Source organism: Melitaea cinxia, chromosome 19, assembly GCF_905220565.1.
Source record: "Melitaea cinxia chromosome 19, ilMelCinx1.1, whole genome shotgun sequence".
NCBI lineage: Eukaryota > Metazoa > Arthropoda > Insecta > Lepidoptera > Nymphalidae > Melitaea > Melitaea cinxia.
In genome coordinates, this window is record NC_059412.1 from 12,176,718 (window position 1) to 12,201,878 (window position 25,161).

The window sequence follows — 25,161 nt, forward strand, 5'->3', positions numbered from 1 at the left end:
ACAGCCGACTGGTATAGCTACATATTTCTTTTTTCATAATCTTACATATAAATAAGGTCATTTATTTATTTATTTATTGGATAATCCAACAGTTGATACATAGCTTATTTTAGTTAAAGTATAATATAACAATTACTAGAACCAAAAAAGGATTACACAGTTTATTTAAATATATTATTTAACAAATTAGAAGACATCTCGTATTATGATCGTTTATATAAAATTAAATTATGAATCTAATTGAGTATTTGTGTGTGTTTGTATGCGTGTGTGTGTGTGTGTGTATGTGTGTGTGCGTGCGTGTGTTTTAATTAATTACATCTTTTATATATATGTCATACATACATATAATAAGAGTCGGGGTGGGAATCGAACCCACAGTCCCCGGAGCAGAAAGCAGGGTCACTACAGACTGCGCCAACGGGCTAGTCAAAATAGTATAGATGTTTTTTAAGCTATTCAAAATTGAACTCAAACGTGTTATATTTTCTATAAATAATTTGATATTTGAATAAAACAAACTGTAAAAAACATAAAACTATCAGCTAACACACAAAGAGCAATCAAATGGCCATAATAAATCTGATATCGCAAATCTGGCGCATCCCTAGCGTTTCACCTTTAATAACGATTGCCTAATTTATTTATTGTAACTAAAATCATCTCTTTCTTTGTAGATTGAATTAAAAGTAAAAAACCGTTTTAAAAAACAAACTTATTTAAATGCGTTAAAAAAAAGAAAAAAAAAAAGAAATATTTCTTTAAATAATAATAATAATAATAATAATAATAATAATTTTATTTAATTAAGACTTACAGTCCACTTGTTAGTAACATTAGTAACTTACAACTACGTTAGTACACTTAAATTAAAAATTAAAATTAACAATTTACCAATTCACTTGCTTAACCTTTCTTGCCTCACCACTACGCCAACAAAGTGCTGAAGCATAGGCTCAGCAAGCTTAGCACTGAACATTTTCAGAATTTTGTTAGAACTGAGCCGCATTCTGTTTAATAGAGAGGCGGTCCGTTTCCTCAAGATTGCGAAAAAGGAGTCAGTATTCGCTTCAGTAAACATTGCAGACGCACTACAGAAGCGTCTCAGTCCCAACAAAATCCTAAAACCATTGTTATATTGCACTCTAAGTGCGTCCAGCGATTTTTTACTATACCTGGTCCACAGGGCACACGTATAAAAAGTTTGACAATATGCTTTAAACAATGTTATTTTAGCATCGTTGCTGCAGCGAGCAAACCTGTGGGCCAGCATATTACATCTGGCGGCAAGTGCCCTTCGTTCACGTTCTATGTCAGCATGGTCCCTGAGATCCTCGGAAATGTAATGACCTAGATATTTAAAAAGTTTTACCCGTCTTAGTTGAACATCGTTTAGTTTTAACACTGACTCGTAGTCAATTACCGCTCCGCGGACCACAAAAACCATGTACTCACTTTTATTAACATTGTACGTCAGGCCATGTTTAACCGCGTATTCTTCACAAATTTTTAATAGCGTCCTAATAGAGCCAGCCGACGGACCCAGCAGCACCATGTCATCTGCGTAACTAAGATTATTTAGGCAAATTCCATCAATCCAGCATCCGACACGTCTGCTGCTGAGTCCCACAATTAGCTCATTTACATACAAATTGAAAAGCTTAGGTGAGGTTATACCCCCCTGCCTCACCCCGCAATCCAACCGATAAGTATCTGATAAAGTTTCGCCCCACTTCACATAGTTTTCTTGGTTTAAATACCAAAATTTTAGCAACGAAATCAGTTCGGATTGTATACCTGCCTCGCGGAGTTTCCTCCATAATATGTCGTACGCTACTAGATCGAAGGCTTTCGAAAGGTCTAAAAAACAGGCATACACCGGTGTCTTTCTGCTTGTGTAGTATTGGGCAGTCTGCTTTAAACACAAAATGGCACTTTCCGTTGAAAGATTGGGCACAAACCCAAACTGCGCGTCGTGTATATTTAAATATCGATCCAAATTTTGGTCTATCAGACTGTCCAACACCTTAGCAAGTACTGTAGCTAGAGATATTGGCCTGTAATTATTTTTATCAGAAATATCTCCGGTCTTATTCTTAACTAAGGGGACCACCACTGTTTTCATCATATCAGCTGGTAAGTAAGAATGTGTTATACATAATGAAAAGAACATTGCTAGCACACTATAAAGATGGTTCCCCGCATGCTTAAGATGCTCGATGCTGAGCCCGTCATGACCCGGAGACCTACCTCTGTTCATTTTCTTAATAACAGCTTCTACCTGCTTAGCAGAAAAACTCATAGGTATACTCGTAACGGTCTCAGCATCGATCACCCGTGACGGAGGTCCCAGAGGCGAAGTCACTTTAAAATGATTTTTAAACAAGTTGGCAATCCCCCTTGGCTCACTACAGCCCCCTATGCTCGTGGGGCGACCTATTTTTACATTTAACTTGTTCGTTTCTCTCCAGAATTTAGCAAAGTCATGTGACGACCTGCGTGAAGCGATTATGTCCATTTTAACTTGATCTTCATGTTGTTGGCACCATCTTAGTCTACTTTTAAAAACCTTACGACTCTCACGCATGTCGTCCCAAACTCCGCCATACCCTGGTTTGTTATGGAGCAACCAAGTTCGAAATTTAAGACGCGCATCTTCATATGCTGTACGCACATGTTTATTCCACCCAGTAACCCGTTTCTTATTAAAATTCTGGTCCTTGTACGTTAATTCAGCAGCACCGCTAAGAATATTGACTACCCGGCTATACAAATCATCTAGTGTGCGCCTATGAGTGACATCATGACACATCCCACCCGCACACGAAGTTAATGAGACCGGAAAATCGATATGCCTTAGCTGCTCATGGCATATGTCATGATATCGCCCAGTCTGCGCCTCAGACCTAGATTGCCACCGGATTTTATTGCATTTATAGTTTTCAGTGTTTAATTTTGAAACTACTTTGTCTAAAATTATCTCTATTATTAGCGGGAAATGGTCAGACCAGTGTACATCACTATCAACTCTCACATTTGAAATAGTTTTCCACGCTGTTTGCGTTACAATACAATGGTCTAACCATCTCATGCTACCATCAATGTCGCTAATAAATGTAATAGTGTTTGACATGATTCCTAATTTTTCCGTATCAGCACATACCCATTTTTTATCTGAACAATATTCCCGTAACTCCAACCAAAATGGTTGGCCAGGGTGCGCGTTATAATCACCTAACATGTATACAGCTTCCACATCATTATTTTCTACAATAGCATCGATTTCGCCTAAACAGTTTACAAACTCGACACTATTATCAGGAGCATCCGTGGGCATGTATACCGAAAACACAATAATCGACAATTTAAAACTTTTACTATCTATCTCTATGTATCTACTTATAAAGTCATTACATAATATATGAAAGCTTGTCGTGAGATTTGAGTACTCATCCTTAGTTTGAAAATGTAATAGATAAAATCAAATCACATCAAGTTATTTAATTTACTTGTTTATCTGGACAAGTAAATCTCGCGACAAGCCTTTATATCATATAAATTACAAAAATGTATTAATAAAAAGTTATTTTTGTATTTATAGTTATCGCTGGACACGTTTCTCAGTCTGTTAATAACATTCAATACATTATTGTTGTTGCAAGGTTGTTAGCCGGTTAATTTAGAACAATCTACTAGTTAAACTTACAAATTTAAAATCGATTATTTTAAACATTTTTGAATATCATATCAAAAATTGACCGCTCCAGCGGGGTTCGAACCCGCGTCTCTGACTGACCGTATCGCTTAAACCGAAAATAAAATCATCATATCAAAAATTTCTATCTAGCGGGTACATAGTTCCATAGCTTAATTGGCTAGAGCGCCGACACGGTCAGTCGGAGACGCGGGTTCGAACCCCGCTGGAGCGGTCAATTTTTGATATGATATTCAAAAATGTTTAGAATTTCTAATGTGTGGGTAACACAAAAATAAAATCGTTCATATCGATTATTTTACGAAAATAGTTTAATTTGTATTTATTATTACACAGCGTAGGACAGTTTATTCAAACTGTATCGATTTTCTTATGTAAAGAATATTTATACCCGTCATAATTTCTAAACGAGAAGTCCGACCTGGATCGTTTAAATAGACAAGGATTAATATCATGATACCAACATTGATTTTAGCCGTATTTGAACTTAATTATTTAAACAAAAACTGTTATTGCGGCTGAACAAATATAGTTTAGTCAGCCATATTAGATTTAGACTGACGTCACATTATTCTTAGCAAGCCCTTTCATTTGATACCCATATTGTAGAAGTGCATTAAAAATACCTAGTCCGCCGTCTTGCATATGCCGCCATGTTGGATTTAGAATGACTACACAAAGTTAACCATGCATTATCATCCAAATTGAACTTGTATACAAAATTTCAGCTCAATTGGTTGATCTGCTTTAAATTGAGTTGCAAGATTTCACCCGAACAAACTTACTTAAATACACTGCAAGTTACATAAAAGCTTAAAATTATTTTAATTATTCAGTTCAGGCTATTGCAGTCCGCTGCTGGACATAGGCCTCCCAAAATTTGCGCCAGACATCCTGTTTTTCCGCAATTCTAATGCAGCCAGCCTACACCGGCAATGTTAAGTTAGACGTCCTACACTGCCTTTGCCAACACTCGTTCTTCACTCCAGGACAAGTCTGTCATTTACACCAGAGCGGTTGTTGTAGTAATAAACAATGAAATAAAATAAAACAATGGCTCCATCGAAAAGATTTTATTACGTACAAATTGTTTTTAAGACAATTTTTACAAGAATTTAACCTTATGCTAAATATTCAGTCGATACGCGACAGTGCATAAAATTTGTAACACACCGATCACACTTATATTTTATTATAAAATTACAGAAAAATATCTATAAACTAGAGTTTATATTGATAGTTTTAAATCTAGATTATAAAAGATTAATTTACTTCATAAAAATCTAAATAACCCTGCGTGACATTTGTCACGTTAACATAGATTTAAAATAGTTACTAGATTGTCTAAAGAGTGTTATGTTCAGAGATATGGTGGAGGGGTATTTTAATCCACCATAAAATTTGGTACATTTAGTTACCTATGTAGGCACTTAGCGACTTGTTTGTTAACAATTTGTAACATCAAAAGTGAATTATTGCATTTTTCAAGTATTTAAGTATAAGTTTTATAAAAAATGATACAAAACGTAGAGATATTTTTCTACAATAACTACAACTAACAACAAAGATGCGCAATAATATGTATAACACGAAGTTAAAATTTTATTTAGAGCGGAACATACTATAGTTGAATAAATAAACTTATATTTGTAGCCTGACGTACGAAATTTGAACCTTATTTAAGAAATATGTAAAATATTTTTACCCCAAACGGGCAAACAAGCGTAAAGTCCGTCTGAAGTGGTTAGGAGTTATTCAAGTATTGCGTAAGCACCAAAAAGGGGTTTTGGAGGGGTTTCTTTGTTTTGCTAAGATGGAGATGGTGGTTACGTCAGCAATACTTATTTATTGAAGTGATAGCTCCTTATGGGAGAGTGAATCGATTCGTTACGTAACGCGTTCTGGCACCAGTCTGTCTGGCTTCTTCTTTCTCTCACGCAGACGGCAGCGGTTAGGTAGGCTCCTCCTCTCTCACTCCAACCCACAGCACTAGCCGTATTTCGGAGTGACGGTTCCCCCCTCTCTACTCAAGTGTTTAGTGTGCGATAAACATAATACTGTTGACAGTGAGCATTTAGTTTAAGTTATCACTTCTGTCGAGCGTCGCGAGACGCATACTGATTTTATTACTTATGTAAAACATCTGCTCTTTGTGAATAACAATAAAGAAACCTGAATAAATTTAAACCCGCCCAGGTGACTATGGGTAAAACACATGAGTTCGCGCCATTGTTGGCGCGAATTTGTGGAGGCCTATGTCCAGCAGTGGACTGCAACAGGCTGACGTGAGTGAGTGAGAGTGATTGAATAAAGTTAAATATGTATAGACCAATGTTCACGTAAGCATAATGGGGAGGAGGGGTTGCTGACAAGGGGGAGAAGAGGGTTAAAAATTACTAAAATTCTGCTAACGTAATACTTGAATGATCCCTTACCATAGCTTATAGACATCATAGATGGACATTAGAATTAAAATCATGTATATTGTACTTTAAATTTGATACTTTATTCAAAAAATTAAACTTATTAAGTAGTGTAGTAGTGTAGTGTGTATTTAAGTAAAATAGTATTCATCCATTTTAGTCATTATAATTAATGGCTATTACCGTTACCTTGATTTGTAAATATTAGGTACAATGCAAGTACACAATATACATAACATAAGGCAAATTCATAAGATTGTTATGATCGAGATTGCAATCTTAATAGAATTTTGAAGACCGTAGAAATAGTAGGTGTAAAAAATATAATTTAATTTATGGTAAAATTTTTGTTCAATAATAAAACTCATTCGTCTTTCTTTTTCTTTAGATCTACCTAATAAATTTCAAGTATTTCATATATTTCCCGCGTCTTTTCAGATTCTTTCGTATGTCAAACTATAGTAAGATTAAATAGATTTATTTAGGAAAGACAACTTCACATATGGTTTATGTGATAAAGTTAGAAGCCTAACGACAGACAAAACGCTTTGTATTCGTCGTTTCTTATATTACTACTATTGGTGCTCAGTAACACTTCGACCCTGTCGCTTTTTTTACTGCCGTTGTCGGTATACAGTCCGTAAAGTTAAGGTCCTATATTCCTAGTCCAAGGGTTCCTATATTCAGAAAACGATCCGTTATACTCACGAGCATTTAATTTTCGAATATCGTTAGTAAAATGAATTAAAAAAATGAGCAGTTTCTCAATTCGACTGTACTGACTGTACTGCCTGTTTTTTTAATGTGTGTCACCTCATAACTTTTGACTAGGTGTACCGGTTTCGACGATTCTTATTTAATCAAAATCTGGTTTTTGTCGCTTAGCCCAATTTAAATTTGATCTCTAATAATGCGTATTTGTACTGTGTGGCTACGGTACTAAAGAATATAGCCACCCCCTCTCTTCCCGTGGGTGTTGTAAGAGGCGACTAAGGGATAACACAGTTTCGCTACCACCTTGGAACTTAAAAAGCCGACCGGTGGCGGGATAACCATCCAACTGCTGGCTTTGAAATACACAGGCCGAAGACGGGCAGCAGCGTCTTCGATGCGACAAACCAGCCCTGCGGTCACCAACCCGCCTGCCCAGCGTGGTGACTATGGGCAAAACACATGAGTTCACGTTATTTTTGGCGTAAACTTGTAGAGGCCTATGTCCAGCAGTGGACTGTATAGGCTGTAATGATGAATGCGTATTTAATTCTTAGTTTCTGAATCGCCGACACAGGAGTTAATTCTAGTGGGGGAAGTGTTAGGCGTTTATTTATCTATATATCACGACGTCACGTGCAGCAGCGGGCGGGGCGGGCGCGCTCAGTGCGCGTGCGCACGTCGCGGGGCGGCGCGCGCGGGCGCCAGCGCGTGCGCCTGCAGGTGCGCGCGCACGAGCGCCACGTACTCGTCGCGGTGCTTCATGAAGTGCTGCACGTGGGGAGAGCGGTCCCAGCACTGCCACGTGCACTGCGAGAAAGTCACATGTTGGAGTTGAATACAAAGAACTTTCGCTTCAGCCTGTAACATCCCACTGCTGGACGTACGCCTCTCTTTCAACATGTAGAAAACGGATCAAACCTCAATCCACCACGCTGCTCCAATACAGGTTGGCGGATATATTCCCTACTATGAGTGACGATCGCTATCAGGTTTACATGATAACGACCGAGACCGACGACTTAACGTGCTCTCCGAGGCACGGTGGGCAGATCCACAAGGACTAACAACTAGACCGGAGATAAATATTTGTATAAACACAAATATTCGTAGTGTCGTGTCACGTGTCGTTACCTTGACGCCCATCTTGCACCAGCTGTCGTACACGGCCCGGTTGCTCCGCTCCGCGCCCACGGGGTCGCTGGCCGACAGCAGGAACAGCGCGGGCGCGCGGCACGTGTTCGTGTAGAACAGCTGCGAGGAGCGGATGTAGTGCGCTGTGGCCGCCTCGTGGAATGTCTTCAGGTGGTATCTGAAGGGGGGGGGGGGGGGTTAGGCAACCTTTGTTGAAAGTGGGAATAACTGAGACATAATGGTCCAGATGTTTAGTCATGACAATATTAAACTAATTCAATTATACTTATAACTTGTGTATTGTTTTTTTGCTTTTTATAACTTTTTCGGCACACAAGCGCACGGCTCACCGGGTGGAAAGCGATTACCGTAACTTATAGACGTCTGCAACACCAGAAGCATCGCAAGCGCGTTGCTGATCCTATCCCCAATTACCCCCAGAAGCTCATAAAACAGATGACGTACAATGAAACTTTACACGTCTGGGTCAATTAGACCGGAAATATAATTAAATTACAGTCTTATATTGTGGTAAGAATATGATGAAACTAAACTGCCCCTTTATGTGAGAGAACACAGCCACATTTAACAGCTAGTATGTGTCGTACTGTGTGGCTACGGTACTAAAGAATATAGCGACCCCGCTCTTCCCGTGGGTGACAAGTGACCATAAGAGGCGACAAAGGATAACACAGTTCCGCTACCACCTTGGAACTTAAAAAGCCGACCGATGGCGGGATAACTATCCAACTGCTGGCTTTGAAATACACAGGCCAGAGACGGGCAGCAGCGTCTTCGGTGCGACAAAGCCAGCCCTGCGGTCACCAACCCGCCTGCCCAGCGTGGTGACTATGGGCTAGTCCAGTCGTTTCAGAGATTAGCCGCAACAAACAGACAGACAGACAAAAATTGTAAAAAAATATTTTGGTATATGTACCGTGTATATATATATCCATTATCCATATGCATTTAGTAAATAGCTGTTATTTTAATATTACAAACAGACACTCCAATTTTATTTTTTTGTAGAGATTAGTCATTAATTTTTAAGTAAAATATCATTTTGCTTAAAAGCTGTAGGAATTTTTAGGGAAGATTTGTTTGATGACGCAATAAATGTGACTTTGTTATTTAGATATAGACGGTTGTCGATTTGATGGTGAGATAGTAGTAATTTATGGACACTGTTTTACATTATGATAACGATGATTAATTTATTACATAAGTGATAAAATGAGATTATGTGGCTAAATATTTTATATATTTTTATACGTTTTATTCACTGTTCCACGTCCAACGTAATATGACAAATAGTTAAATATTTAACTTACACTTTCGCGTGTTCTTAACTTAATGATTGTTAAGTAACTTTGTTAAATAAAAATTATTTCAATTTTTTTTTTAAAGAGAAGTTCTACAATCAGGGAAGTATTTAGGGGAGGGCAACCGGGGCTACAGCCTCAGGGCTTCCACAAAAGAGGGACACAATAGACTTTGAACAAAAATTTGGGCTAGTAAACACTATTAAATAAGTATCCTTTCATATATATTTTTTTTCGCATTTTACCTTTTAGCTAGAGCTAGCGGGCTTCCACCCCTTTGTTGCCCCTAGGCCTTCAGACCTCTAAATCCGGCCCTGTATACAATCTATTCTCATCCTTACTAAATATACAAAAAAAAAAACATTAAAATCTATCAAGACCTTTCGTAGTAGTGCGATCACAAACAGTGAGTGACACGAGATATTTACATATTAGATTAATTTAAATTTATCATCGTAACACAATAAAACTTGAAACACGTGTAGTTCGTACTTTTGAACGCGATAATCAATATTGACAAGCCAAATATGTACATTGAAATTTTTGATAACATTTTGTTAATGAAATTACCTACTGATGTAATAATGTGTTATTTTTTATGAGATAAGAAGTTTTATAACAACAATGAAGTAACAATTAAATTCCATTTAAAAAGTAGGTTAACATTAGAATAAATCTTCCAAACCATCTATCTACTCTTGCAGTATGTTATACAAAGAATCATTAAGTTAAACCACATATGAGTAACGAGTAGTAATTCTATGTGATTTTAAATATCCAATACGTAAAACTGACGAAGCGTTAGCGAAGCAGTCACGGCGCTGGCGGTCGCGGGTTCGAACCATGCACATGGTGTACATTTGTATTGACCATCTAGATGTTTACTGTGGTAGTGGCGTGTGTGCTTGTTTATTGTGCGTTTCGGATCTCCGACTAGCTAGGAAATCCTAGGGGGTAATTGAGTGTGAAGCGTTTAAAATAACTAAAATGTAAATCTTGTGTTTACATTAGTTCTTTTTTTCTCATAAATATTTTGTAATTGTATGTAGTAGGTATATGTGCTGTTAAGAATTTTATAATATTTAATTACGTTGATTTTTTTATCCTTACAAGTTTATAATTGTGTTTATTTATTTGGAGAACGGTACAGAAACAATTACAGAATAACAGCGTAGCATAAAACAGAAAAAAATAGATACAAATTGTCCCCTCTATGTCTCACTAAGAACATAGGGATAAGATTTACAGCAAGGACAGTAATGATGATTAGTTATTACTATTAATAGTCTAGAGCTATTTGCTCGCAAATGAAAAAAAAAAACCGAATTCAATTAACATCGATAAGTAATAAAACGTGAAGTCAGTTGCGTATTATCTACACTAACATTATAAAGAGGTAAAGTTTATAACTTTGTTTGTATGTAGGGGATAATCTTCGCAAATACTGATCCGATCATGAAAATTCTTTCACTAACAGAAAGCTACACTATTCAGGAGTGACATAGGCTAAATTCAGTAAATAAGAAAAAGATTAAAATATAATATCAAAATGGTAAATAAACTAGCGCCATCTATCGCTATTAGAAAACAATTTATTTGTCTTTCGACGTTATTAATTTAGTCTTATTTTAGTCTATCGACGACGTTTTCTCAATTTTTGATATTTGGCGTTGGAGCAACATATTGTTTATTTAAGTGCTATAAAATTTGTTCTTTAAAGTGTTATTTGGTTCTGTAATTTAAAATAATAAATACACGGGAGCAACATATTATTTAAGTAATAGATATAACTCAAAAACTTGTCAAAACATCTCGATCAAATTTAACAACATGACAAGCGCAAACTTTCGAATAAAAATAGAATAATCGAAATCGATCCAAACAGTACAATGAAAAAATACAATGAAATTGAAAACATTTTTAAGTCGGTTAAAAAATTCTCATTAACAAGTATCTTCTTACTAACTTTTTACTATACTTCTACCCTCTACTACATACTCGCATACATTGCAAATCGCGATTTATAAACAGTATTTTGTGAATCAGAGCGATAAGGACACGTGTTACACGAATGACGCGTGCCGCGTCAATGTTCACAATACAAAGTCGTATATTTATAAAACATGACATGTCTGATACTTATAAGCATCGAAGTCCATTTGTCGGTTTATGCTATTCCCTATACATATAATAAAAATACGGATAACGGATCGTTGTCCGTACGTGGAAGATATATAAGAAAAAATATTATTGGCACCTTTATCAACGCAAATAGCACCCAAAACAATGATTGTTAGAATTTTGTCCGTTTGTGTGTTTGTGCACGCTAATTTCAGAAACGGGTTATCCGATTGAGATGTGGTTTTCAATAATATATTGTGGTTAATATATTATTATATATTGTGGCAAGCTTCACTTAACATTTAGTGTTTGTTTCATGTCAAACGGTTCTAAATAAAAAAAAGTTATGCCAATTTAAAGAATCACGTTGAACATGTAACCTCACTATTCCACCCGGACGAAGTCGCGAGCACAGCTATATAACTCCTTAGTTAGAATAACACACACTAAAACAACCTTCCTCATCTCAAGTAGTGTTGTGGTCCTGTGGCGAGTGAGGTGACCAAAGCCTCAATAAATAAATAAATAAAAAAGAAAATAATGATACACAGAACCAAATTATGATGAAGACTCAAAAATTGTCGCAATATAAATAGCGGCAGTGGGAATTTATAATTAAAAAAAGCTCCCGCTCGACAGCGTCGGGGGTAGGTTGGGCAACGCGCTTGCGATGCTTCTGGTGTTGCTGGCGTCTACGCTTCAGCCTGTAATATCCCACTACTGGGCATAGGCATCTTTGCCCATGTAGGAGAAGAATCAGAGCTTAATCCACCACGCTGCTCCAATGCGGGTTGGCGGATATATTCCCTACTATGAGTAACGATCGCTATCAGGTGTACATGATAACGACTGGCGTCTAAGACTACGGTAACTTACAACTAGCTAGATTATACAAATGTTTGCTAACCTAGCCGAAAGTAGATAAAATAGTAATATTCAATTATGTAAACCCATCAGTAAATGAGTAATAATAAGGTAAGAAACAAACAAACATTTTTATTTCACAATTTACTTGTAGATAAGCATAAAACATTGCGATCGTTATTAACTTTAATTAAGGTATTAATCGAGTTAGAGTTCGTCCACGGAGCCATCACGGCGTCACTTCGTGATATCACGTTAGGACAGCGTGATATTTAGGAACTACCGACGGTGTGTGTATATTAAACACTAGCTTCTGCCTGCGACTTCGTCCGCGTGGAATAGGAACAATTCTGTCATACATGATTTTTGCAAAACTTTTACTGTTTACGCAGGGCACGCAGCGGAAGCTCTTAAAAGAAAAAAAATCCGATTTTGAAACATTCTTCATTGGTGCTCCGCTCCTATTGGTATTAGCGTTATGATATTTATGATGCCTAAGCCTTCCTCGATAATTGGGCTATCTAACACTGAAAGAGTTTTCAATCGGTATAGATATATTTATAGATGAGCGACACCGGATGACAACATATTGTCCTTATGCATTACATGTTACCAAAAAAAAAGAGTGTACTTTAGACCACACGACTGAAGTAAAACTTAACGAAAAGTAACTCTCTCTTTCTATCATAAGTAACTTATATCTGCCTTTCAACTTCCGTTTGCCGCGCCCGAACACACTAGATATAAATTATTTATCTATTTAGAAGTAAGTTCACTTACTCCATATATGCCTTGAGGGTCTTCTGCATGATCTTGTTCTTCGGAAAGACGGCGGCTGGTACTCCGATGGTTATCTCAGTTATATCCGCAGCAGAGTCCCATATCTGAGCCGATATGCGGTCTATCACTGGCTGGTATCTGAAGTTTGATTTCAATATTATCAAAATACTAGCTTTTACCCGCGGCTTCGCTCGCATTGAATTTTTTTTAAATAAAAAGTATTTATTTATTTATTTATTTATTACTTCTTGCATACATAAAATCAAACACTTTAACGTAGTAAAAAAAAGAAAAAAAAACAACAGAACAGAAATAAAATTAAACAAAAAGTAGTCACAATGACAGCATGCAAAGGCGGTCTTATTGCTTTAAGCAATCTCGTCCAGACAACCTCAGGTAGAAGGAGATTATAAGTAACAAAGTGCTGGATTGTGCAAAAGTAGATAAACATAAATAGAATTAGCAATACAAGTATCCTATGTTACTTATAATACCTCCAAGAATATGAGTACAAAGTTTCATGATGATCGGTTAAGTAATTTCTGCGTGAAAGCGTAACAAACTTACATTCACTTTTACAATATAATACAGGGTCATGGGTTAAGTCGACCTAAATCCTTTAAGAAGTTGTAGTTTCCATCATTCCTGAACGATTTGGGTATGAAACCCCATACCCTAAACTTACCCTTCTCAAGTTATTAGTTATTGTCCTTTGATTTTTTTTTTTATAAAAATTACCTTTTCTGTCTATTGTCCCCTTATTTTTGTGTTTTGTGCCTCTAATTTATTAATTTTTGCTATTTTTGTGTAGTAGATTAGTTGTTTTATTAATATAAACACTAAAACTGCAAGTAACTTTACCAACTGAGCCGTAGACGTAGTCGTAGACGAGTCATTGTTAAAAAAAAGAAATAATTTCGTTTAAAGTATTTTTTTCTTTATTAGATATTTTAAAAAAAAGTCTACGACAGTTATGCTGCAGATGTTCTTCAAAATATCTACGGTTCTTAAGCTTTCCAACAAGGTATAATAAGATAGGGTTTTATTAGAGTTCCTTAACAAAAACTTTGATGAAACGAATGAAATGGTGTCTTAGGGGCGACTAAGGGTTAACACAGTTCCATTACCGCCTTGGAACTTATAAAGCCGACCGATTGTGGGATAACCGTCCAATCACTGCTGGCTTTGAAATACACAGGCCGTAGAGGGGCAGCAGTAGCTTGGATGCGACAAAGTCAGTCCTGCGGTCACCAACCCAGCGTGGTGACTATGGGCAACACAGTTCACGCCATTTTCAATTGATTCTGTCAATCAACTTACCGTTCCCTATTGTCCATGACATGGGCGCACACCTCGCCCCAGATGTAGCCACCGACTGAGAACCCGTGTACAACGGTTGGTTGATCGTTCTCATTTGCAGCCATGAACTTTATTAGATCGGCCGCTACCAGCTGGAGAAGGTAAAAATAATTTATTATATATTATACATTGTTGTAAGACATTAAATATCTTGCTTAGAAACTGGAGCAGCCCGACGGGGAGAATGTGTAGATAATTATTTAGAAAAAAAATGACGAATCAATGTCTTGAAGTCTACTTACGATACGATTCAGCCTGTATAACAGCCCCCTACTGGGCATAGGTATCTTTGTCCTTGAATCAAGAAAACAGTTATGTTCGAAAGCCCACCTGCGAGCCCTTGAGGGGCCAGATGAGTTGCCAGGGCGTGCAGGATACTGAGATGACGTCGAAACCCTGCTCGAGATACAGGTTTGCATACTTCATCACGTGCTTTTGCCTGGCTAGCAGCCAGTTGATCATAACACATGTCGGCCGGTTCAGCTGTTTGTCCAATCTAGGAATAACATTTTTTTTATATTTAAAATTATCATTCACAGGCTCTTTGCCCATGCCTTTTGTTAACATCAGGCATTACACTTATTTATAGAGATTAGTTGTCGCCTAGCGGTCGAAATTGGACCATAATTAAAAATTTAAATTATAAAAAACCAATAAATAATTAAAATAAAGAACCTTATTAAAAAAAAATCAATTTCACTACAGACTGACAATCAACAAAATAGTATAATATGCGTGTGTGTCAAATACATATTAATGTGTGTAGTGTTTTTTTTTTTATTTAATATATTTTTATGCATAATTTAAAAAAAATATATTAGCATTCTGCACTTCTTCTCTATACAAACTATACGTGTACGAAATTTTATACTTCTCCGTCTGCGCAATTTTCGTAAAAAGGGGTACAAAGTTTTTGCTTCACGTATTAATATATTTATTATATATAGATATTGATTCAGTCTGTATTTTTTTATATATAATTTGTAGGAAAACAAACAGCACACAACAATACAATTTATTCACAAGACAATAAGAACGATTAAGCCAGCAAAGTTTCCACTTATAGCTATAAACAACTATTACACAATACAATGAAATATAATTGTACATATACGAGTATATCTCACTCTTCCTCCAGGCAGAAGGGTCAGAGCGCTTTTAACAAGAAGCGGTCTTGTGTCATCTCTGTCTTCGTCATCATCATCATCATCATCATCATCATCATTACAGCCTATACAGTCCACTGCTGGACATAGGCCTCCACAAGTTTACGCCAAAAACAACGTGAACTCATGTGTTTTGCCCATAGTCACCACGCTGGGCAGGCGGGTTGGTGACCGCAGTACTGGCTTTGTCGCACCGAAGACGCTGCTGCCCGTCTTCGGCCTGTGTATTTCAAAGCCAGCAGTTGGATGGTTATCCCGCCACCGGTCGGCTTCTTAAGTCTGTCTTCGTAATAATTTTCAAATTTATAGATCTAGTAATTTTTGCGAGATATCAAATTATTTTTATTACAAAGGTGACAAAGGGGTCGTTATCGTAACCTATACACGCCTTCAACACCAGGAGAATCACAAGCGCATTGCTGAGCCCCCGACGTCCCCAGGAGATCACTCCTCACCTCACTCACCACAGGAACACAACACTATCTAAGAGCAGTAATATTTAGCAGTGATTTTCTATAAGGTTGGTACTTCCACAGTTTGGCTACAATAAATTATGAACAAGATATTTTCTGCTGCTTACTTTAATAAAACTGTTCCGCTTTAAAGGTCAAATTGAACATTGTTTTCGTGATTGTACACATTTTTATTTTTATTTTTTGGACAATAAATTGCGCCAGCCCTTTTCGACGTGTTCCAAGTAATTATAGGGCCGTTCGAGTTCTAGATATTTACATTGGACGGCTAAAGACATCCTTGGACTGCCCTAATAGCATTGTAAATGCAATGCTCAATGCTCAATTGAAGTCTAATCAATGTTTAATCAACTCGTTGCTTTGTAAATGCAAGCAGACGTACTCATGCACATATGTACAAAACTTATAAAACATTTACACTTAACGTGTTTTGTTCTCTATAAACTAAGGGTTCGTGACTATCGAGTTATTCCATTGATTTAGTGATGAAGTAATAACCTCCATTTTTAACCGATTTCAAAATAAATAAATATCTGTAACATACAAACAAGGTTGTCTGTTTTTAATATAAATTGAAATGTGACCACATGATAAACATCGGCTGTCGATTAAATTAAAAATCATCAAACAAATCACACAGGTACACCCAGTAAAAAGTTGTTCGTTTCGAGGGTTTCCCTCGATTTCTCTGGGATTCCAACATCAGATTCTGGTTTCCTTATCATGGTACCACACTTGGAATATCTCCTTTCCAACAAAAAACGAATTATCAAAATTAGTTCATAAAGGACGAAGTTATCTCCGAACATACATAAAAAGATATATGTATAATATAAGGTCGAATTGAGTAACCTCCTCCTTTTTTAAGCTCGGTTAAAAAGGGGTAGCAGCGATGAAATATGCTAATTTGACGATCCTAAAAATTTTATTACTAACTGTTTTTTTTAATAAATCTCAAGGTGGTAAGTATAGTTAGAAAATCTTTAATATCTCCTAAAGAAAATCCACCATGGATACCCTCCGGCGCGGGGACACCAGAGGGTTATGTCAGACCCCTACTGACTAAAAAAACCACCACGTGTGAGAAGTTGTCCGCCTGGGTGGGGCGAGATGGGGTCGCGCTAGCATTCGCCACCTCACCCCGGCATCTCCTAAAGTTGCTGACCTAGCTCTATGGTAGGTGGTATTTCGATTGTCATTAATCAACTTCAAAAAAAGGAGGTGGTTCAAGTTTTTTGTTAGTGAGTAAACAGTAAACATAATTATTTTGAACTTATTTCGTGTGACGTTGCAGACGCCATGGTCATGGTTGACAAAAGGGTAGTTAATGATATGATTAAATAGGATAGGTCTGTTTCAGTTAAAGTAGCACCCGTGACGGAAAGAAAAAGCAATAAGTTAGCGTGGTATGGGCATGTAATGAGGAGGGATGAACGCTATGTTGGTAAAAGAATGTTAGGTATAGTTGTCAAAGGACGAAGAGCGATCGGCAGACCAAAAAAGCGATAGATGGATTGTGTGAATGAGGATATGAGAAAGAAAGGAGTAAGCGCTGAAGTGACGAATAATAGAGAGGAATGGAAGAGGAAAACATGTTGTGCCGACCGACGATGATGATGATGATGTTTCAGTTCAATTAATGAAATACAATTTTTAACTTCACATAGCGGCAAATAAAAATATCCCACAAAGTGGAATTACATGGTATAAACAAAAATATGTTATACATTTATATGAATTGGACACTGTTATATAGCTTTATGGCGAAATAGGCTATTACGAGGAAATTACATAGTTATTGGACCACAACAAAACGCTGTTGATAAATAAACATTGTTTAATATATAAGATAGTTAAGGTTAGTGGAAATTGATTATATATTTTCCGATGATAAGGACTTACATTATTCAATTACTTTTTTACAATACTACAAATATAAAATACTGTATTTTACAAACAGAAACAATAAATTTAACATAGAAATGTTGAAGAAAGCAAAAAAACGAATGTGCTTAAGTAAGTTAAGTTGTAAGTGAATATAGAAAGAGAACTCCAGATAACTTTGCGTATTTACTTGACAAATTTTTCTTCGACCTACATTGTATTTATACCGCATAACATTTCACTAAGTATACCGATTTTAATGATTCTTATTTTATTCATAATCTGATACTTGTCTTGTATTCTAAATTGAATTTTATTGACATCTGATCACTACTTTTTGAGTAATCTTTGATAACGCATATTGACGACTATTTTTTCGGCTACTTACGTTGTATTATTGTACGATGTAACTGAAGTCGTTTTTTTTTCTTTCGCGAGCAAACACAATTAATAAAAATCAATTATTTCATGCAGAGTGAATTGTACATATACACATTTATATGAATACAGGCTGAACGCAGAACGTTTAACTAGGCAAATAATTAGAACAATAGAATTGTTGTAAGTGGAACATTTATACATATGTATATGACATCGATCGCATCGGGGGATTTAGGCGAGTTTTGTAACGGGTCACGTTTACACAATACACGAACATTTAAATAAATAAAGCTTTTACTAAATGTCGATATTGAAGAAACGTAAAACCGATATACAAGGAATGTGGTGCGCTTTAGACGCTCAATTTTAGGTAGCGCTGTAACCCGGAAGGGCGCAAAATTTCGAAATAAGTAAATATGAAAAAAATTGTAGTAAAAAAATATTAAAAAAATTAACGATATTATATTGTTCTTTCTCTTTTTTTCTTATGATTATCAAGAACATATAATTAATAATGATATTCTTTATTGCACACCATTAAAAGATACGCACAAAAGTAGTACGATTAGAGGAAGATGTACAAAGTCGATCTTATCACTAAAAAAGCGTTTTCTTTCAGACAACCTTTGGGTATATATAGGACAGGGCATAGAAAAGCGATTTGGAAGTCTACAAATAATGAAAAATATATCACTGTGCAATATATGCGTTTTATATATTTTTTATTTTTATTTTATTTTATTTTATTTCTTACATCTAATATTACAGGCATAACCCAATTCATTAGACATAGTAAACGAGACAAAAAGCAAAAGGAATAAAAAAAAAAAATTAAACTACAATTAAAAAGAATTGGCTGACTTGAGCATAACACTAAAAACAAAACAATGTAACATTAATAACTATAAAACATTAAATTCATTTCTCATAACATATTATGTACAAAGTATAATTCTCGAACACCCAGTGTTATCTTAGTTTTTTTTACTTATTGCAGCGTTAGCAATATAAATAATTAATAAAAATAAAAATGACATTTTTTACGTATGTAAAGTCACGGCTTACAGTTAGTTTACAAGTTTATGTTGTTAGTATTTTATCCGAGCAAGTATAATTGATTGCCCACAAACGTAGATACAACCTATTTCAATTTCAATAAAGTGAGAAGTCAAGAACGCATAATTAAGGATAACATAAAACTTCTAATCATTACTACATTGAGTAAAAAGTTATGAGGTAACACATAAAAAATACAGTCGAATTGAAAACCTCGTCTTTTTTTGAAATCGGTTAAAAATACAAAAAAAAAATTTACATCTTACTTCATAGTCTTCGGATCTGTCTTGAGTTTGATTTTGTCATTGGTGATGTACTGTATGTTCTTGGTGATGTCCTGCGTGTGAGCGCCGCGGTCCCAGGTCAACGCCACCGGAGCACACGTTAAGAGAGGTCGTATGGGCAACTGTAAGGAAAAAATATTAATACTCATACACAGGGAAGAGATAGGTGGCTATATTCTTTATTGCCGTAACCACACAGTATATGGGTGTCGTAAGAGGCGACTGAGGGTTAATACAGTTCTACTACCACCTTGGAACTTAAAAAGCCGACCGATGGCGGGATACCATTAAACTGCTGGCTTTGAAATACACAGGCCGAAGACGGGCAGCAGCGTCTTAGGTGCCACAAAGCCAGCCCCGCGGTCACCAACCCACCTGCCCAGCGTGGTGACTATGGGCAACACACATGATTTCACGCCATTTTTGGCGCGAACTTGTGGAGGCCTATGTCCTGCAGTGGATCGCGATAGGCTGAAGTGAGTGAGAGACATACACAAGTTCTCAAAACAGTTTTTTTTTTAAGAGTAATTGCGGAGATGCTTAAAGATTCATCCTCGCGGAGTCTACATTCCATGGTATTATCACTTCGCAATCAGCCTGTAAGATTTAACTGCTGAACATAGGCCACTTTCTCAATGTAGGAGGAGAATTGGAGCTTAATCCATCACGCTGCTCCACTATTTCTTATCTGTTCGTATATCCTTTTCCTAATATGTATATACACGTAAAAGTGTACCAAGCATTTCTTACTGTACCGATATCTATACAAATAAATAAAATTAGACTGTCTGTTTGTAATATTAAAATAACCGCTTTTTACTAAATGCATATGGATGTATAAACGGTACACCAAACGGTCTACCAAAATAACATTGATTGTATGTCTGTCTGTCTGTTTGTTCCGGCTAATCTCTGAAACGGCTGGGCCGATCTCTACGGAACTTTCACTGGCAGATAATGAGATAACTGGTGTAATAAGGAGTAACACAGGCTACTTTTATTTTAGAAATTTATTTATTTTATAACTCTGCGAAGTGGACAGTGACTTCTTTTTAAATTCCACGCGGACGAAGTCGCGGGCACAGCTAGTATATTATATATAATAGCATGCGCCAATTTATGTTTTGATTTAGAGATTTATTGTTATGACGCAAATTATTCATAAGTAGCAAATTCCAATCGCGTATCGAAGCTGACACACATTTTTTTTATTCATTATGCTATATGTTCCGACATCCTATCAATGTTATAAATGTGAATGTAAGTTTGTTTGTTACGCTTTCACGCAAAAACTCCTTAACCGATCATCATTAAACTTTGTACACATATTCTTGGAGGTATTAGAAGTAACATAGTATACTTTTTAATAAAAATAATTCAGTGCGAGCGTTGCCGCGGGTAAAAGCTAGTTTACTATAAATTTATGACAATTTGTGTTTATTTAGAGATCGCTTTTTAACGATAAGACCGCCCTTTGTACCTTACGATACTTTACAATGTTTCTTGAATTTTATTATTTGTTTTTATACACTTATCATTTGTTTTTCATTGTTTGATACAAGGTTAATTAATTTTTATGATAGACATATTATAGCTATTTATCAATAAAAATGTAATCATCTGTTTTATCACATACAATTAAGGTATTGTCACGTAGACGGACGTGACAGTTTTGTTAAAATGTAGAATGATAGATGTATAGTGACATAAGCTTCATCGATTAGTAATTTTAAGTTTACGATTTTATTTTTGTGCTACCCACACATTAGGAATTCTAAACATTTTTGAATATCATATCAAAAATTGGCCGCTCCAGCGGGGATCGAACCCGCGTCTCCGACTGACCGTGTCGGCGCTCCAGCCAATTAAGCTATGGAACGATGTACCCGCTAGATCGAAATTTTTGATATGATGATTTTTATATTCGGTTTAAGCGATTTTAAACTTTAATAGATTTAGCAAGATTTTTATTTTTTCATGACTTAGAATTAAAAATAATATATTACTCTTAATTTTCCAACTCTCTACGATCAACCCCTATTTTCTATTAAGTAAATCCCCGCATACTTATAGTAGTTTATTGGCAAAACAACGTTTGCCGGGTCAGCTAGTATACATATAAAAATTATGTTTGAATGCGGTAATAATCAGAGAATAAATATATAGATAACGATGCACAAAGGTGTGTATCGATATAAGAGCGAACTCTTCCAGCCAAATTTTGGTCTTAGGGCAGGTCGTAACTGCAAGGAAATGTTTTTTTTCTTTTATTAATATTAGGGACTTTTGTCCTACATGGACACGCCAGACTCATTGTAACTTTTACAAAATAATCGCAACATACACAAAAAACTTAAACAAAAATACCTAAATCACTAAAATCTAGTTACATAAATCAACAAGGGATAATTTATAAAAATCAAAAATTATTCTAACAGATTCTGATAAGGGATCCGCTAGAATACTTTGCACCGCCCCAACATCGACCGAACAAAGTTTTAAGGGAAATGTAAAAAGCGACGATGAATAGCATTTTTTAACCGACTTCCAAAAAAGGAGGTTCTCAATTCAACTGGATTTTTTTTATGTATGTTACATCAGAACTTTTGACCGTGTGGGCCGATTTCGACAAACTTTTTTTTAATCGAAAGGTGGTGTGTGTCAATTGGTCCCATTTAAATTTATTTGAGATCTAACGACTACTTTTCGAGTTATATCTAATAATGCGTTTTTACTTGACGCTTTTTTCGTCGACCTACGGGCTACGTTGTATTATACCGCATAACTTTCTACTGGATGTACCGATTTTGATAATTCTTTTTTCGTTGGAAAGGAGATATCCCTAGTTTAGTTACATGATAAGGAAACTAGGATCTGATGATGAGATTCCAGAGAAATCGAGGGAAACTCTTGAAAATGCGCAATAACTTTTTACTGGGTGTACCGATTTTGATAATTCTTTTTTTGTTGGAAAGAAGATATCCCTAGTTTAGTACCATGATAAGGAAACCAGGATCTGATGATGGGATCTCAGAGAAATCGAGGGAAACTCTTGAAAATCCGCAATACCTTTTTACTGGGTGTACCGGTTTTAATAATTTTTAATTTAATAGAAAGCTGATGTTTGTCGTGTGGTCACATATAAATTTTATTGAGATCTGATAACTACTTTTTGAGTAATATTTGATACCGCGTAGTTACTTGACTATTTTTTCGTCGATCTACGACTTCCTACGACAATTTGATTTCACAGCAAGAAACGCATTTTTATTATAAGAAATAACGCTACAATGTACACGTGCAACAAATGAATCGACCAGTCTGATTGTTAGAATTGTTTTCCTTTTGATCATATAAATAAACAAATGCGTGTATAACCACGCGTTCGGACTTTTAAAAAAATGAATCTTTAGTCAAACGGCAAAAACCCGGACAAAAAATAACCAATGATCAATATATAAAGTTTAAAAACCTAAAAAAACGAGAGTCTGTTTGTAATATTAAAATAACCGCTTTTTGCTACATGTATGTAGACACGATACATATACCAAAATAACATTTTTTACAATTTTTTTTCTGTTTGTTCCGACTAATCTCTGAAACGACTGGACCGATTTTGACGGAATTTTCACTGGTAGATAGCTGATATAATAAGGAGTAACTTAGGCTACTTTTATTTTAATTTTTTTTTACCACTGCGAACTGAACAATAATTTTTTGGTAAATTTCACGCAGACGAAGTCGCGGACACAGCTAGTAATTTATAAAGTCGAACAGTATTGTTATTCATTACAAAATGTACAACAAAAACGGTAACATTCTTAGAACTAGACTGTATAATAGATGTTTGATCGCAAACTAAAACAAAAAAACCGACTTCAATTACAAAAATATCACACACTTCTAATTAGATGAGGAGTATTTATAAAAACAGTCTATATTTATATAAAGAATCTTTGTTAAATGAGTTAGAAACTATTTAGAACTTCGTCCTTTTAAAGTCGCTTAAAATGTGTCTGAACGAAGATCGTCGGGTCAATAAGGAACAAAAAAGTTCTCACAAGAAGCAGAAGTAACCTTTATCCCCACTCCAAACACCAATCATACGATTGAGTCACACCACATATAAATGTGCTATTAAAAGTGCAAATAGACAAAATGACGTATCTACTGTCACATTATTACTAAAAACAATCTTATTCCGATCACAACTAGTTCGAAATTACAGTAATAGCGTCTTAGCCAATATGAAATAATTTTATGCCATTACAAAATAATTTGTCTCGTTGCTATTTGATAACTTTGTATTGAATATCAATCTTTCATTTACCTAACAACTGTTGCTGACATAAATCACTCATTCAAATAAATAACAGTTTGTTTTTGCGCCAACCCAGTCGGGCAGTGGTGGATTACGTTCTGGTCCTATGCCCAGCAGTGGGATTTTAGTGGCTGAATCGTATAAAAGTTTATTATTAGACTTCCGTTTGTTGATAGGTCATCCATACTTTAAAAATGTGAAGCCAGTTGGAAAAAAGGGGATAAGTCACATTAATAATTGTGTTTGCTCGCAAACGAAAAAAAAACCGACTTCAATTACATCGACAAGTAATACAACGTAGATCGACGAAAAAATAGCCAAGCAACTACGCGTTATTATCGGTACACCCAGTAAAAAGTTATTACGGATTTTCGAGAGTTTCCCTCGATTTCTCTGGGATCCCATCATCAGATCCTGGTTTTCTTATCACGGTACCAAACTAAGGATATCCCCTTTCTAACAAAAACAGAATTATCAAAATCGGTACATCCAGTAGAAAGCTATGCGGTATAATACAACGTAGGTCGACGAAAAAAGCGTCAAGCAAAAACGCATTATTAGATATAACTCGAAAAGTAGTTGTTAGATCTCAAATAAATTTAAATGGGACCAATTGGCACACACCACCTTTCGATTAAAACAAAATTTGTCGAAATCGGTCTACCCAGTCAAAAGTTCTGATGTAACATACCTACATATAAAAAAAAAAATACAGTCGAATTGAGAACCTCCTCCTTTTTTGGAAGTCGGTTAAAAAAAAATAACAGTTTTTTTGTTGTTGTTTGATTGATTGTTATAGCTTTTCATATTTAAATTTATATTTATTCAGGTGCTTACAACGTTTATTGTTTATATTAATTATTATGTGATTGTTATAGCTCTTGACGAGTATTATCTCGTGGCGTAGTACGTGGAAAAAAACTGACAAAAAGCTTTTTTCCCCTTATAACGTCGTGAAAACACAAGAGTAAAAAAATAGATAATTATTACAATAATATGACACATAAATAATAATGGTGATTTATTTTCAGGTCAAAGATATTTATTCTCATAAGAATTAACAATTCACTTATATGAGAAATACATTAGAAAGAATACATTTTTAAATATCTACAAGTTTACAATAATTCTAGCCGAGCGTGTCGGTAATAAACAAAGTTCATTATA

At 35.7% G+C, this 25,161-nt stretch overlaps 2 protein-coding genes across 2 annotated transcripts in view; both read right to left on the reverse strand.

Annotated features, from left to right (window-relative positions):
• Positions 1–772: 772 nt before the first annotated feature.
• Positions 773–3,337, reverse strand: LOC123662757. The gene is made up of 2 exons (XM_045597556.1): positions 1,260–3,337; positions 773–1,169 (listed from the first exon to the last, which is right to left on the reverse strand). Exons 1-2 carry the CDS (start codon positions 3,335–3,337, stop codon positions 899–901), a joined length of 2,349 nt encoding a protein of 782 aa, XP_045453512.1. The 3' UTR covers positions 773–898.
• Positions 3,338–7,330: 3,993 nt separating this feature from the next.
• Positions 7,331–25,161, reverse strand: part of LOC123662842 — a 30,626-nt gene continuing 12,795 nt past the window's right edge. Inside the window, exons 3-8 of the mRNA XM_045597635.1 lie at positions 19,656–19,795; positions 14,760–14,925; positions 14,391–14,521; positions 13,071–13,208; positions 7,984–8,161; positions 7,331–7,659 (exon numbers count right to left, since the gene is read on the reverse strand). Of these exons, the coding sequence (XP_045453591.1) occupies positions 7,513–7,659; positions 7,984–8,161; positions 13,071–13,208; positions 14,391–14,521; positions 14,760–14,925; positions 19,656–19,795 (900 nt within the window). The 3' untranslated portion in view covers positions 7,331–7,512. The remainder of the gene's footprint in view (positions 7,660–7,983; positions 8,162–13,070; positions 13,209–14,390; positions 14,522–14,759; positions 14,926–19,655; positions 19,796–25,161) is intronic.

What these genes read in the sequence shown, in the direction of transcription:
- LOC123662757 (XM_045597556.1), bottom strand. Translation starts at nt 3,337, where the DNA reads ATGCCCACGGATGCTCCTGATAATAGTGTCGAGTTTGTAAACTGTTTA. An exon ending in TGTAATATGCTGGCCCACAG is followed by an intron (nt 1,170 to 1,259) that starts GTTTGCTCGCTG and finishes GACCAGGTATAG; the next exon opens with TAAAAAATCGCTGGACGCAC.